The 13,226-nt window shown below is 41.7% G+C and overlaps 1 protein-coding gene across 1 annotated transcript; it reads right to left on the bottom strand.

The window, feature by feature from the left end:
- Window positions 1-628: 628 nt before the first annotated feature.
- On the bottom strand, window positions 629-10,447 carry hunk (hormonally up-regulated Neu-associated kinase). The gene is made up of 9 exons (XM_004550061.4): window positions 9,716-10,447; window positions 6,823-7,115; window positions 6,163-6,218; window positions 5,827-5,962; window positions 5,605-5,732; window positions 4,327-4,453; window positions 4,044-4,212; window positions 3,662-3,824; window positions 629-2,988 (listed from the first exon to the last, which is right to left on the bottom strand). Exons 1-9 carry the CDS (start codon window positions 9,953-9,955, stop codon window positions 2,240-2,242), a joined length of 2,061 nt encoding a protein of 686 aa, XP_004550118.2. The 5' UTR covers window positions 9,956-10,447; the 3' UTR covers window positions 629-2,239.
- Window positions 10,448-13,226: the final 2,779 nt, after the last annotated feature.

Here is a 13,226-nt window from a genome sequence, read left to right as displayed (position 1 = left end):
TCTGCTTTTATCAGCTTAGCCACGCTGATTTAATCGGACAGCCCTGTTTGTGGTGTCCTGTGCATGTGCTTGTTTGTCTCAAAGCTCTGGTGATCCCCCTTCTGTGTCTCGACAGGGCAGCGTCACCCAGAGAGGTTTAGGGAGGCACAGCTGAGTAGATTAGTGTCTATAACGTATGTGTTCGTGAGAAGGAAGGGCTTGTAGTGTATGTGTGAGTGTGTGTGTGTGTGTGTGTGCATGTAGCCAAACCAAGGATCATTCAGCTGTTGCATGGGAGTGTCATGCTTTTTTTTTTTTAACCTCTCATAGGTGTTTCGTGGGAAATGCATATGGTATGTGAGATAAGTGGCACATTCAGTAACATAAATCCTTTCACACATCGTCATCAAGTCCTCCAGGAGATGAGAGCTTTAAGGATGAAGTATAGATGTCAGACTTTAGGTAAAGTGTACATAAATTAGCAAGAATATTGGATTCTGTTGAGTACCATATTATTACTTAATGATCATAATTAAAAGTTTGCATATTTTCAATACGTCTCAGATGAGCCATGTGAACATGTGACGTGCAAGAATGAAGCCAGACAGCATGCAGGTGCGTTTAAAGAACTAGACAGACACATAAAGGATTCCTTATAAATATTTAAAATACTTTATACAGCATAGAAATCTCTTGACACTCAAACAAAACCATCCTTTACAAAATCTTAAAAAAAGACACCCCCCACCCAAGTCCGTATCAATCTCAGTATCAACCAGAAAAAAGGTACAAAGACATAATTTCAAATGCTGACAACACAAGTTTGACTCATGCAACTTTTCATTTGGACATGAAGAGATTCTACAGTATTTTAACAGTGAGAAACCTCGTGTGCCCGTGGAAGCCTTTTTTTTTTTTTGTTCGTTTTTTCCCCCCTTTGTTTTGTACAGGCAACTAATTTGTGACAGTGTCGGCTCAGATAAACGTCTTAAACTTCTGTTCATACAGAACGGAGTAAGCAACAGGAACACAGGAGCTGCACTGTTATTTACAGGAACATTTTTCACATGTCTCAGAGCTCTTGGCAAATACTCATCATTGCAGTTAACACTTAAGACTATTGCACAAACTACAGCGTTAAGACAAAAGGAAGTGAATTATTTCCGCAGATGATCCTAGTAGCAGTTCTTTCCACTTTCATACACTCAACCTGTGGTGAGGTTGATCTGTTTCATAAGGCTTTTGATGCTCTATTCTTTTTTCTTTTATTTATTTTTTATTACAAACTGACTAGGAACAGGCATATCCTGCTGTGAGAAAGTCAAGACTTTTACAGATTCCCTGTGGGTCTTAGAGGTGAAGCAACACTTGTGGATAAAAAAGTTCAGTGCTGAGTGAAGGTTTATGAGGACGTTTATATAAAAGTGAGAATATGCTTCTGCTCTTGCAACCTACGGCTATTTTAGTGTGTTGATTCTAATGGCAACACTTACACACTGCTACACTGTGACACGATCCACACAAGCATGTCACAACCGACTGCCGTTCCACATTTAATGCATGAATAAATGCAGTGAGGTAAAAGATGTTAAACACCGTTCTAAGTATACGTTTTGGTTTTCAAGAATAGTGCAGTGAGCTTCTTCATCCGGTCAGCATAGGACATAGTGCCGGCTGACTGGATGTCAGTGGCTATTATACAGAGTTTTCACAGAGACAAAACATTTATACATGTAAAATCAGGGTTAGGGTAAAAGTTGGGGTCTGTTAGCTGGTGTGAATCAGTTTGCGGCTCAATTAGTAACCAGTTACACCAATGTTACATAAGAGAGTATCTCTAAGTTGGTCTATAATACATCGTTCAGTGTGTACTCATGTGTGTGCTTGTGTGTGTGTACAATTGTTATTGGCAAGGCTCATATTACACAATGTCCCATGTCCATTCCGTATTTAGGACACAGAGAGATTTAGTCATTGCTCATGGATCCGTTCAGATCTTATCTCCTCAGTGTCACTTCTCACATTACATAATAAGTGTTGTAACAAGAGGTAATACATTTTATATTCTCACCACCTTTTCTTTTTTTCTTTTTTTCTTTTTTTTTAAATAAGTCTGTCATGAAAAGTGGCTCAGTCGCAATAAAGGGACAGTTCACAGTTCAAAAGGCCACTCTGGAAGACCTCTCCCAACATAAAAATGTTGAAAGGGGCATCGAGTTCAGTCCAACTTTTTTTTTTTTTTTTTAAATCATCTTATAACTCAGCAGAGGGTCTTTAGTGCACCTGAAGCACAGAGGAGAGTCTGCATGGGGTAGGGAGGAGGGGACACGACTTCCTCGATGACTTGTTCTGGCCGAAATGTAAATGGCTGCAGCTGGACCTTCTTCTTTAGGATCTGTCCGATTCCCATCGAGGGGAATTTGCTGCGATGCGTTGGGCTCTCGGGATCGCTGCTACCGCTGCTGGAAGGAGGACTAAAAGCTGAGGTAGGATTGAGGGGACTGAAAGCAGACTTTGGAGGGCTAAAAGCTGAGCTCCCTGGGGGACTTCCTATAGTGCTGGGAGGGCTACCACTAGTGTCAGAAGAACCACACCAATCTGTCGAGGTGCTCTTCTTGGGCTGTGGATTGACAATGAGGACGGGCGGACTGGGGATTGTGGCTTTTTTCAAGTAAGAGGAGTCAGGCTGGAAGGCGGAGACGTGGCGGGGAGGGGATAGGGTCCCGTTAGTCAGCTTGTACCAGGGCGAAGATGGGGTGTCTTCGATTTGTTCAGCTTTGGCGAGCGAGCCGAAGGAATGCATGCCAATCGGCGACGGCGCGGGAGGAGCGGGAATGTTGTGTTCTGGGCTCGTGTTGACTTGCGGAAGGGTGGCCAGGCGCCTTCGTTGCTGTGGCGTGTTGGGGAATAGAGGGTGGATCTCTAGGTACTCCATGGAGGAAGAAGCAACTGTGCCCGGAGGTGCCAGAGGTGAATTACGATGCCCACCAGTTATGGCACGCAGTAAACCTGAGGATGAAATTAGAAGCACTTTAGCTTTTGTGAAACATTGTTTTTACTGTAATATTTAATGAAAATTAAAATAAATTCATTAAAAAAGTGAGAACCCCATCTTTTCTTAAACCTCTGCCTGAGTAGCCATTGTCTGTATGCCATTAACAAGATCCTGACAGACACAATGATCTGACAGCAGACGTAAAGCCAAAGGTACAGAAGACAAATCTGTAATTTCTCAATACCACTTAAAGGTAAGTGAGAAGGGAGTTTAGGTGTGTGCTAAACTCTCTCTTGCAAGCTTGAGTCAGTTCAGTTATTTCTATATCATGAACTTACTTCTGCACTATGCTCTCTTAAGTAATTTCTGATTAAGATTTTAGTGTTTGTGTTTGCCCCATGAGTGACTGGCAAGTTGTCCTGGATGTTTCCTCTCAGATGGATGAGTGGGTGGTTAGATGGATGGACGAACAGACAAACAGTGGATGGATGGATGGATGGATGGATGACTGGGTAACTACGTGTGTGTGAAACAGGTCGCTGTACAAGAACATGCATGCTCAGTCAACCTACCCTGTATGAATGAAAGTAAATAAAATAGATACAATAAATAAAGTGAACATTAAAAAAAAACTGCTTCCTAATTGTTGTTTTCATTATTTTTGCACTCAACTGTGCAAATCCTCACCTGTTCTGTGCTTCTTCTCCTTGCTGGGCCCCTTGCTGACAGCCAGGTAGACGGGCGTCTGTTTCGGGGGTATGGTCAGCTTATCGACGTGCTTCCTCCACTGGGTCTGGAAGTATTCGTTTTTCTGCTTTTCGCCTCTCTTTTTCTCTTGGAACTGCATCTCCTTAACACACACACAAGCAACATTTGTTGTTGATGACTAAATGCTTTGCGTCATCCCGTCACAACAGTTTATTGGTGTGAAAAACACTCCTGGTCCTTTTGAAATAGTACTATGACAAACTCCTTGGGAAAAGGATGTGCAAGTGACTAAAATATTGTTTTCTCTCTAAACTCACTTTACTCACTGACGTCAAACCGGAAAGTATATGAATATACATACCCTGTATTCTTTGGAGAGTCTCTTCATTTTCTTGTTGAGGAGGAAGTAGACCGCCAAAGTGTGGCAGGCGCGATTGGTGAGGACGGCGCTCAGAACTTCACTGTGCTTGTAGCCCATCTTCTCCGTCATATGCAGCAACACTGTGTGGTTGATTTCTTCAATGTGGATCCTTAACGCAAAAAAAAAAAAAAAGGAATATTTAACAATGCTTGACAAATTAAGCTTTTAAATGCAAACTACAACAAACACAAACTCAGAGCAATTTAAATCTGTGTACATCTACCTGTTGAGGTATGGTGCCCCTGTGTTCTTATTGGCCAGCTGAAGCCAGGAGTCAGCCATCACCTGGTGGATATTGGGACGCTTGTTGGGGTCTGGCTCAAGTAGCTTCTTCAGAAGACAGATGGCAGCTGAGAAACGAGAAAAATCAAAATGTGTATTGTTATTCTTTCTGCACGCTCATCAACACATAAAACAGGAGCAGCTTTCTCGGTGCTGAAACATGTTACGACATATTGTGTTATCATTGTGTTTATTCCCAGGCCACAAACTTGGCTCTCTTCCTCCACATCCTTAAGGTTCAAGATTCCTTTGAATTACCAACGCTGCAAAGTGAAACTGCTTATGCAACAACAAAATAGATGAAACTGATAAAGTTATCATTATTAAGTAAATTGTTTCGTAACGAACCCAGTTGCGAAGTCAGATACATGTCGTTATAGTATAATAGGTGCTTATAAAAGTGAGTTATGGTATCGCCCCTTAGTTTGCATATAAGCGAAATGCAAACGACTGTTCTGACGTGCCGTGAAGGAGTGACTGCAGAACGAGTGCAGAGATTGTGAAATGAATTTGACACCGTCATACCTATGCACACCCTTTCCACAACACACGCAAGCTTCTGAGGAACTACCTTTGAATTTATCTGTGTAATTATATCTAAATATATGTGTAGGACATTTACACTATAATTAGTGACTCTAAGGCAAAGTCAAGCCTATGAACAATTTTAGTTTCCTAAAGTCTACAAAAACATTGACCAAACCTCTCAGGAAGTGAATCATTTGTTTTAAGAAACAAAAAGAAAAAACTGTAGAAAAAATCTGAATCTGTGCCAGCGTCTTCACTGGAAGAGCCACCTAATCCCTGATAAAGAGGCACAAAAGGTTATCATGTTTTCGCCTCTGATGGAAAGGTTACTAGTGAAATCACCGAGAATTTCTTGCTGTCGCGTGCAATGATGTGCATGAATGTACATCCCTCCGCCCGTCACCTGTTTTTCTGCTTTTTTGCTTTTCGGTTTTTAACTGCATTTAAGCAGAATAAATGAAAACAAAACTTCTTTTTGAAGGGTTTAAAATAAGATGTCATAAAGAATCTTAAATATGTCAAAGGCACTAAGCCTCAAGTTATTTATCCTTTTGCTTCTAGTTTTAAGTAAGCAGCTTTTAAAATCATTTTTCGAAATTCTGAAGGCCAACCAGTCAGATTTCCTTCACCCTCCACTTTTACGTTTTATCTGCACACAGCAGGTTTGTGCCGTCGTGTTTTCATTCCTTACCTGTTGACAGCGTGGGAGGTAGCGGGTTCATCTCCTTGTCCACCATCTTCTGGTGCAGCGCCCGAAGACTGAACGGCTCCACGGTGAACGGGAGTGTCCCAGTCAACATTGCGTACATGTTAACACCACTGGAAGACCCAAATACACACTTCAGCTCTCTGTGCACTCATTAAATAAAACTGATGTTTATTATCAAATGTCTTAAAACAACTTTAAACTCACATGGACCAGACATCCACTTTTGGTCCATACTTTTTCCTAGAGAGTAGCTCAGGGGCGGCGTAAGCTGGACTTCCACACTGGGTGCTGAAGGGATCAGAGTATCCCAAGATGCCAGCACAGTTACTTAGGCCAAAATCTGAAGGAAAGGAGTGGTGGGGAGAGTGGGTTTATTATTTTAACTTGCCCATTAAAGAAACACAGGGGTGTTAGCACTTAGGTGAGAGCTTAGGGAACATTACTCTTTTCCATGTGGATTCTTTTATGTCTGAATACATGTACAGAATTTCTGTATAACGTTTTGTGCACATAAAAAACACTGAGAGCATCGGGGCTTACCTATAAGCTTTATGTTGTCCTGCTCATCCAGTAGGAGGTTTTCTATTTTGAGGTCCCTGTAAAACAAAGGTCCATGTTTATATTAGATAACCTTATATTAGATGATTAGATAACCTTTAGTATCACACAATCTACCCCCTGCTTCTTGAACCGTGACATAACCCCTCCTAATTTGGGTCATGCTGCTTAATTTTCATAGTCTATTGTGTATCTTCAGATCCCTCCTCAGTAGCAGAAATCCTGTTATCCACAGAGGCCATCTCACTGTGATAGAAATTCAGTTCCCAGGCTCTAAATAACAAAAACTATTCCTCACAAGAGCCTTGGGAAACAGTGCATGTTTTTTCCATAAATCTTACATAGATTTTGATAAAATGTTTGAGAAAACCCTAGAATTAACAATACTGTGACTGCATTTCTGTAATGTTTTTGCTCTTCACACCTAAATGGAAAACATTAAATTATTACAATGTAGTTATTGTGAAGACAGATCTGCTTTCATGGATTAATAGTCATGTGCATAAGAAAGACTTAACCCACACTTTGGGAAAGAGGATCATGTCTGACCCAGAAGTCTTAAAGTTAACTTTGACCCACATCGAATGGCACAGTAATTATATGCTTATATACTAATGTTTTTGGGGTTTTTGGTTTTGTTACCTGTGAACCACACCAGCCCTGTGCAGGTGCTCCACAGCCAGCACCAACTGCCGGATGTACTTCTGCGTTTCTCTCTCATCCAGGCGTTTCTTGTCGTAGATGTGGTTCATGAGGTTCCCACCGGGACAAAGCTCCATCACCAGGTAGTAGCTGTTCTCTGTCTCCAAGATGTCCAGCAGCTGAGTGATGTTGGGGTGGCGGATCATCTGCTGGATGTGACCTTCTCTCCGCAGGTTCTTGGTAACATATGAGTCCTTCTTGGCCTTCCTCTTGTCGATCACCTTCACCGCCACCTGAAAAAGAAAATGCAGGAGGAGAGAGGAGGGCGAGGTTATATTTATATTTTACAAAGTACTAAGTTAACAGCGATTGTTGGCCTTGTAAACTGTGCAGCATGCAATATTGTGAATAGTATCCATGGAGAAGGGAGCACAGTGCTGATTTCAGAGCGCCTAGGCGTAACAGGTGAAGAGCTGCTCAGAGTATGTAACTCAAAACTGACCTCTCCCTCACAGCTGTTACTAGTGGGAGAGCTACAAGGCCCTGCAGCTGAGGGGGAAGTGTGTGTGTGTGTGTGTGTGTGTGTGTGTGTGTGTGTGTGTGTGTGTGTGTGTGTGTGTGTGTGTGTGTGTGTGTGTGTGGACATGGAGGGGTTAATGAACCATCATAAACTGGGATATGTTACCCTATATGCTGAGAAGGCCCCAAGGCCAAATGGACAGTTAACATTCCCCCATTTGTCTAGGTTTAGTTGCAGCCAAACACACAAAAAGCTGAGACAAATACAGATGGAAAGCCACAGAATCTCCTCACGAACGCCCCAGAACATGTCCTTTAACTCAATGACTCTCCTTCAGTTTTATTGATAATTACATTCAATAACATACCCATCTACTCTATTTCATCCATGTCTCCTTGTATCCCGTCTAGACTGAGTTCAAGAGCATGGCTACCACGCACAACAAATCATCTCAAGGAGAGCCCACAGACATGGAAAGGCATGACAAGTGAACCTAATCACCATATCCATTAATGAAATGGTGAGGGCCAAAGTGGTAGTGTGTGCATATGTGTGTGTTTTTTCTTTCTTCTGACCTTCAGCTTGTCTTTCATTTTTACTTTCATCCTTTCAGGACTGGTAATTGATTCAGTGCTGAAAACCTTTTTACAACTGCTAATTAAACCTGCCTGTATGTGCATGCATGTGTGTGTGTGCAGTGTTCTGTCACGATAATAGATGGCCTGTGTTTACACACTCCTAATAAGGAGTGCAGGGTATGTATGGGGTGGGGTGGGCACTGTATTTACAGTTGGCTACTCTATATGAGGAGGGGGTGGGATATAGAGGGGGAGGGGTGTGCACTCTTGCCTGGGGGCTATTGAGGGATTCGGTTGTTTATCATCAGGCGCCCCTCAGACAGAAAGGGGGTGGTGTGTGTGTGTGTGTGTGTGTGTGTGTGTGGGGGGGGGGGGGGGGGGGGGGTATGGAGGGGAAAGTGGGTTACAGACATTAAAAAAAACCACACATATGACCTCCTGAGCTGCCTGCCCATGACAGCCCCATCTCTCGCCTCTTCTCACCCCCATACCCCTTTTCTGCTTTTTAAATTCCATGCATTTACTTTGACTTTCTAGTAATGTAAAACAAACAAAAGTGGGGGTGGGGGGATCTGGGAATCCTCATGCATTTCCTTTTCACCCCCATGTACTTGAATAAACTCACTACCCTCCTGTACCCCGCAAGCGCCTGTTGGACGCCTGCATTCAAATGAGTGAGGGAGAGTGTTTGGATGTGCGATTGCCAGCGTTTGCATCATCCTCAACAAAGACAGTGTGAGTGGGTGGGTGAGAGGAACGTTTGCTTTACAGCAAGGGAGGAGCTGGGTGTGATCCGAAATATTTTTAATATGCAAATTTAGGAATTTTCAGTGACAAATTATAGCCTGTGCATTACCTATAGAAATGGTATGCATTTAATGCAGGAGCGAACAGTAAAAAAGAAAGAAAGAAAAAAAAGGAGACGTACTTGTTTTTCTAATATGCAAATTTTTTGGCTCCTTCTCAAAAAAGCCTGAAGAGACAAAGGCAACCAGTGGCCAATGGTAGCCCGTATCAAACCCCCCCTGCGATGGCGGAATCATAATGAGGTTGAAGCCCATTTATCAACGACAAGATTTCATATTCAAGTAGCAGCTCTGCTCTCTTATAGGCCCGGCAGTTTTCTTCTCTGGTCCTGTCACACTCTAGCGCGCCCACCGCGGGGATACGGTGAGATCACCAGCAGCAGCAAACAAAGCATAGGTTCAGAAACGCAGGGCGATTGACGCGTTATCCGCAGGGTTGGAGAAGAGACAAACACCCATAGATAACTGTGTCTCTCTCACGCACAATTAGCAAATATTGTCACTAGAGGAGCTCCTGCTGTGCACAACCTATACTCGGCATTCAGCAGCTGCTGGTGGGACGCCGCATGCGCTAATTAACAAAGGCGCAGCGCAATCAGAAGAGCTGATCACTTTCTCTGAGGAGAGAACCACTAATTAGGAAGTCCTGGATTGGCGGATTGCATCGCAATATAAACAACTTTTCCCACTGTTCACATGCAGCCGAAAGGAATGCGTTGCCAAGCACGCATGGCATCTGATTCTGTCCATTGAAATGTAATTTAAAACCACTACAGACGCAATAAATGGTGAGGCACAGTCAAAATTAAAAAGAAAATTCATTAAAATGACAAAAAGGCAATGAACTATAAGAGTCAAGCTAACTGTTAATTCCAGATGACATGTCATGACATCACAAAATAGATTAAAAAATAAAATATATGACATATATGACACACACACACACACACATATATATATATATATACAGTCTGTTGCGGTCCGCTTACCTTTTCTCCTGTTAACGCATGGAGACCTTCTCTAACTTTGGCGAACGACCCTTCTCCCAGCTTCCTCCCGATCATGTAGTTCCCGACCCGTTTGGTGTGGTAAAAGTTCTTGAGGATGTCCGTTACAGGACTGCATAGGGAGGCCGGGAGGATACTCTCATTCCCGGCACTGTTTGGAATTTTACCCTCGTAAAACCCGTGCCCGTTGTCCACTACCATGTCGCTGTCTGCAACAGGCATCACAGCTCCCTTGTCAAGTGTCCCCTTTTAACAAGGGAGGATAATACGCAGTCCGAATTACACCCACTTTCAATGCAGGTATTAAATGCTTAACGTCCGGTAAAGTATCTTAACTCCGTTATCTGCGTAATAACAAATTACGAGTACCGGAGCTTGCGCCACCTGTTCACCCAAAGCACCAAGTGAGCTCACTCAGCAGTTTCCGAGACCACTGTGAAGTTAATGAATGAGTTTAGATTAAAAAAAACGGTAGAAAAAAGGGGGAACAGACTCAGTGACTTAAGTTAGTAACCTGACTGCCACGATCTATTTTAATACCTTGGTGGGTTTTAAAAAAAAGCATAACAACAAGCATCGGCTCTAATGAAGGTGTGCTCTGCCTCTCTTCTCCAAACACGTTCGTCTCCTAATTAGTCTGAGAACAAGCAGCGTGTTTTGCAGTTTGAAGCGACTTTCCCGGTCCTCCGTGTGGGCGTTGCTTAGTGCGAGAGGGTAAGAAAAAAATGCACATGTTGTTGGTAGCCGGGGTAATTTTCAACCCAATCAGCGAAGGTGGGCGGAGCACGGGTACAGCTCCACCCGGTACCACCGCCTCGCCGTTTTGCTGCATGCGCTTGGTGGTGCGCCCGGATTGTAGGTGTGAACAAGAATACACGTGTAGTCAGGAGAGGGAGACAGCAACAGAATAACTATACATATTTATATATTTGTTTTAGTCCTCTTTTATTTCTGAGTGATTAATTTAGGCACAATTGTGCGTAAAGTAGCCTTCTAAACCAACACACCCATGCCTGTGCGCCAAGAGGATTCGCTTTAGTTAGCTGCAGTGGCACATATACAATGACACATATGCCACTGGCAATAAATCATCCAGTTTAAACAATGTCTCTGACCAGCTAGCATATATTCGAGGATTTTTATCTCTCCTCTCTCGTGGTTGAACCCGGAGCTCTGCCAAAAATAGAAAGTTGTACTCCAGTAAACCAGAGTCAGACAAAGAACAATTTTCCTCCTCGGTGGCTGAGGTGTAGTCTCTGGCCTAATTAACGCTGGTGTTCATCACTCACAGGAGGACACCTGCAGGGAGGGGCGAGATTTTCCTACTCCGTTTGTCTTCGGCTCAGGTTTGCCTGACCTAGTGTATGTTTTCCTACTCGGTAAACTTGCAAGCCCTGAATAAAATAAAATAAAATAATAATAATAATAATTATATATATATATATATATATATATATATATATATATATATATATATATATATATATATATATATAACACCTGACAAGGAAATTTATCTAATCAAAATTGTTAAATAGTCCCTTTCAGTTTATATTTAAAAAAAATCCTGCCAGCATGAAGCATATGTTTTGAGTTTGTGTGAGAAGGTGTCAGTTTAGCTTCTTACACGGGTTTAGTTTGGGTTACTTCTCTGTTTCTGCTGTGTTTTGTTTTCCTCATTTCACTCGCATAGAAGGAGTGAGAGGAGTATATCTAGATATGCATATACAGTGCCAACTGGACCATGCTTTCTAGACACTAAACCAGACATTGGGGCAAAGAACTGATAGCACGAGTGCACCATCTATTGGAAGATTTCTATACTACAAGCTCAAGCACTACATCCCATACATTAAAAGTAATAAGACCGCAGAACTTTAATGAGATCATCGGGTCAGTTTTTTTTTTCTGCACAAGTAGTGACAGGTATTAAGTACAAACGTACTGTAGGTCATTTTTGTTACTCTGCACAAAACAGATTTATTTTGAAATAACACACTGAGACTTGGAAGTACTTCTAGGGTTAGGGTGGTCATCAGTGGTCAGATTTTAAGTCTGATGTCTTACATTACTTGTTTAAATGTCATGCTTTATTTTAGAATGTTTCACAAAGCGAACAGATGAAAGTTAACAAAATATTTAATAGTTTAATTATTTTGATATGATTCATTGCAGCTAATTTTGTTAAATAAGCGTGGTTTGGACTCTGGGGGTGGGGGGTTGATATTGCTCTCTGCTGAAACACCTCTGGTGTTTTCTCAGTGATATGATATCACAGACGCTTCATGGAACTATTTTATTTACTGATTTGTGGTGTGATCATTACTAGTCTGTCTGTCATTAATGGAATCCAAACCCTCAGTGATCAGACAGTGATCTGAGTTATTTGAAACAAACAAATGTTATCTGATTAATGACACAAAGTCACACATAAAGCAGGCTGGTAAAAGTAAATGAATTTTTTTGACAGCAGTAAGCAATCTGACTTTTCTTTTTGCTGCTTATAAGATTTCCACAACAGTAGAGAGGATTTGGACTGTTCCTCCCCACAAAGCCTTTCAGATTATTAAATTTCCTTAATGTTTTGATTGTACATGCATCAAGCTACAGCATTTTAGGTGAGTGGAAGTTCAGCACTCTGACTTGGCCATTAGAAACATATTTTTTCCTCTTTTTCAACCATTCTGTTGTTGATTTGCACTTGGGGTCATTGTCTTGATTCGTTAGCCTCTTTTAAACATCAGGATGGCTGCAGTAGCTGAAGCCATGTCGTCTCATATCTGCACACTGTGTTTACATTAGTGATGACAATAAAGTTTACTTTGACTTCAGACTGATGCGTTGTTTCTTCAGTGACTGCCGAGTGTCCAGGTCCTTAGGTAGTTAAGCAAACAATGGTGCCACCACCACTGTGCTCAAAGCTTGCCTAAAGTTTTGTAAGTGTAAGTGTTTTTGTTTTGATTTTTTTGGCTTGAAACATTATGTTGTGAACAAGGACTTCATAGAAATGTAACATTTTGCGGAATCTCTGTCACATTCCTTCTATTCTTCAGTCATGTTGACTGAAACATGGTTCAAACAAATCTGTTTTCCTTGAAAAAGGCATTTTATTTAGTAACTGGAGTTTGTAGTTAATGCTTTTATGCACAGGGAAGGACATCGCCACAAAACCACACTTTCAGGCACATCTCATTAAATGGAACATCATCAGTGGATCATCAGTGGACAGATTTTAGAGATATAACCCATTCTTCAAGCCTCCACTGTGAGTAATGACTGTGTTTAAAAAAGACACAAAAAGTACACCTTCCTGGTTAATTTCTTTAAAGGAAACTAATTTTGCATAGAAATAATTTAATTAGTACTTCATTCAGCACTTCTACTCTAAAAATCTCTAGAAAAGAGACATATTTCTAAAAATCTAGTGCACTTGTTAATACTGTATCAAAATCTACTAAGACTGAATTTATATTTAAAGCACATGATGAATAAA

The sequence above is a fragment of the Maylandia zebra genome, linkage group LG10, assembly GCF_041146795.1.
Source record: "Maylandia zebra isolate NMK-2024a linkage group LG10, Mzebra_GT3a, whole genome shotgun sequence".
Taxonomy (NCBI): Eukaryota; Metazoa; Chordata; class Actinopteri; order Cichliformes; family Cichlidae; genus Maylandia; species Maylandia zebra.
This window is presented reverse-complemented; position numbering and strand designations above follow the sequence as displayed.

Coding starts and splice junctions, on each gene's coding strand:
- hunk (XM_004550061.4), bottom strand. CDS start 9,955: ATGCCTGTTGCAGACAGCGACATGGTAGTGGACAACGGGCACGGGTTT. Junction 7,116..9,715: donor ATGCGTTAACAGGAGAAAAG/GTAAGCGGACCG, acceptor TTTCTTTTTCAG/GTGGCGGTGAAGGTGATCGA. Junction 3,825..4,043: donor GACTCTCCAAAGAATACAGG/GTATGTATATTC, acceptor GTGTGTGTTAAG/GAGATGCAGTTCCAAGAGAA.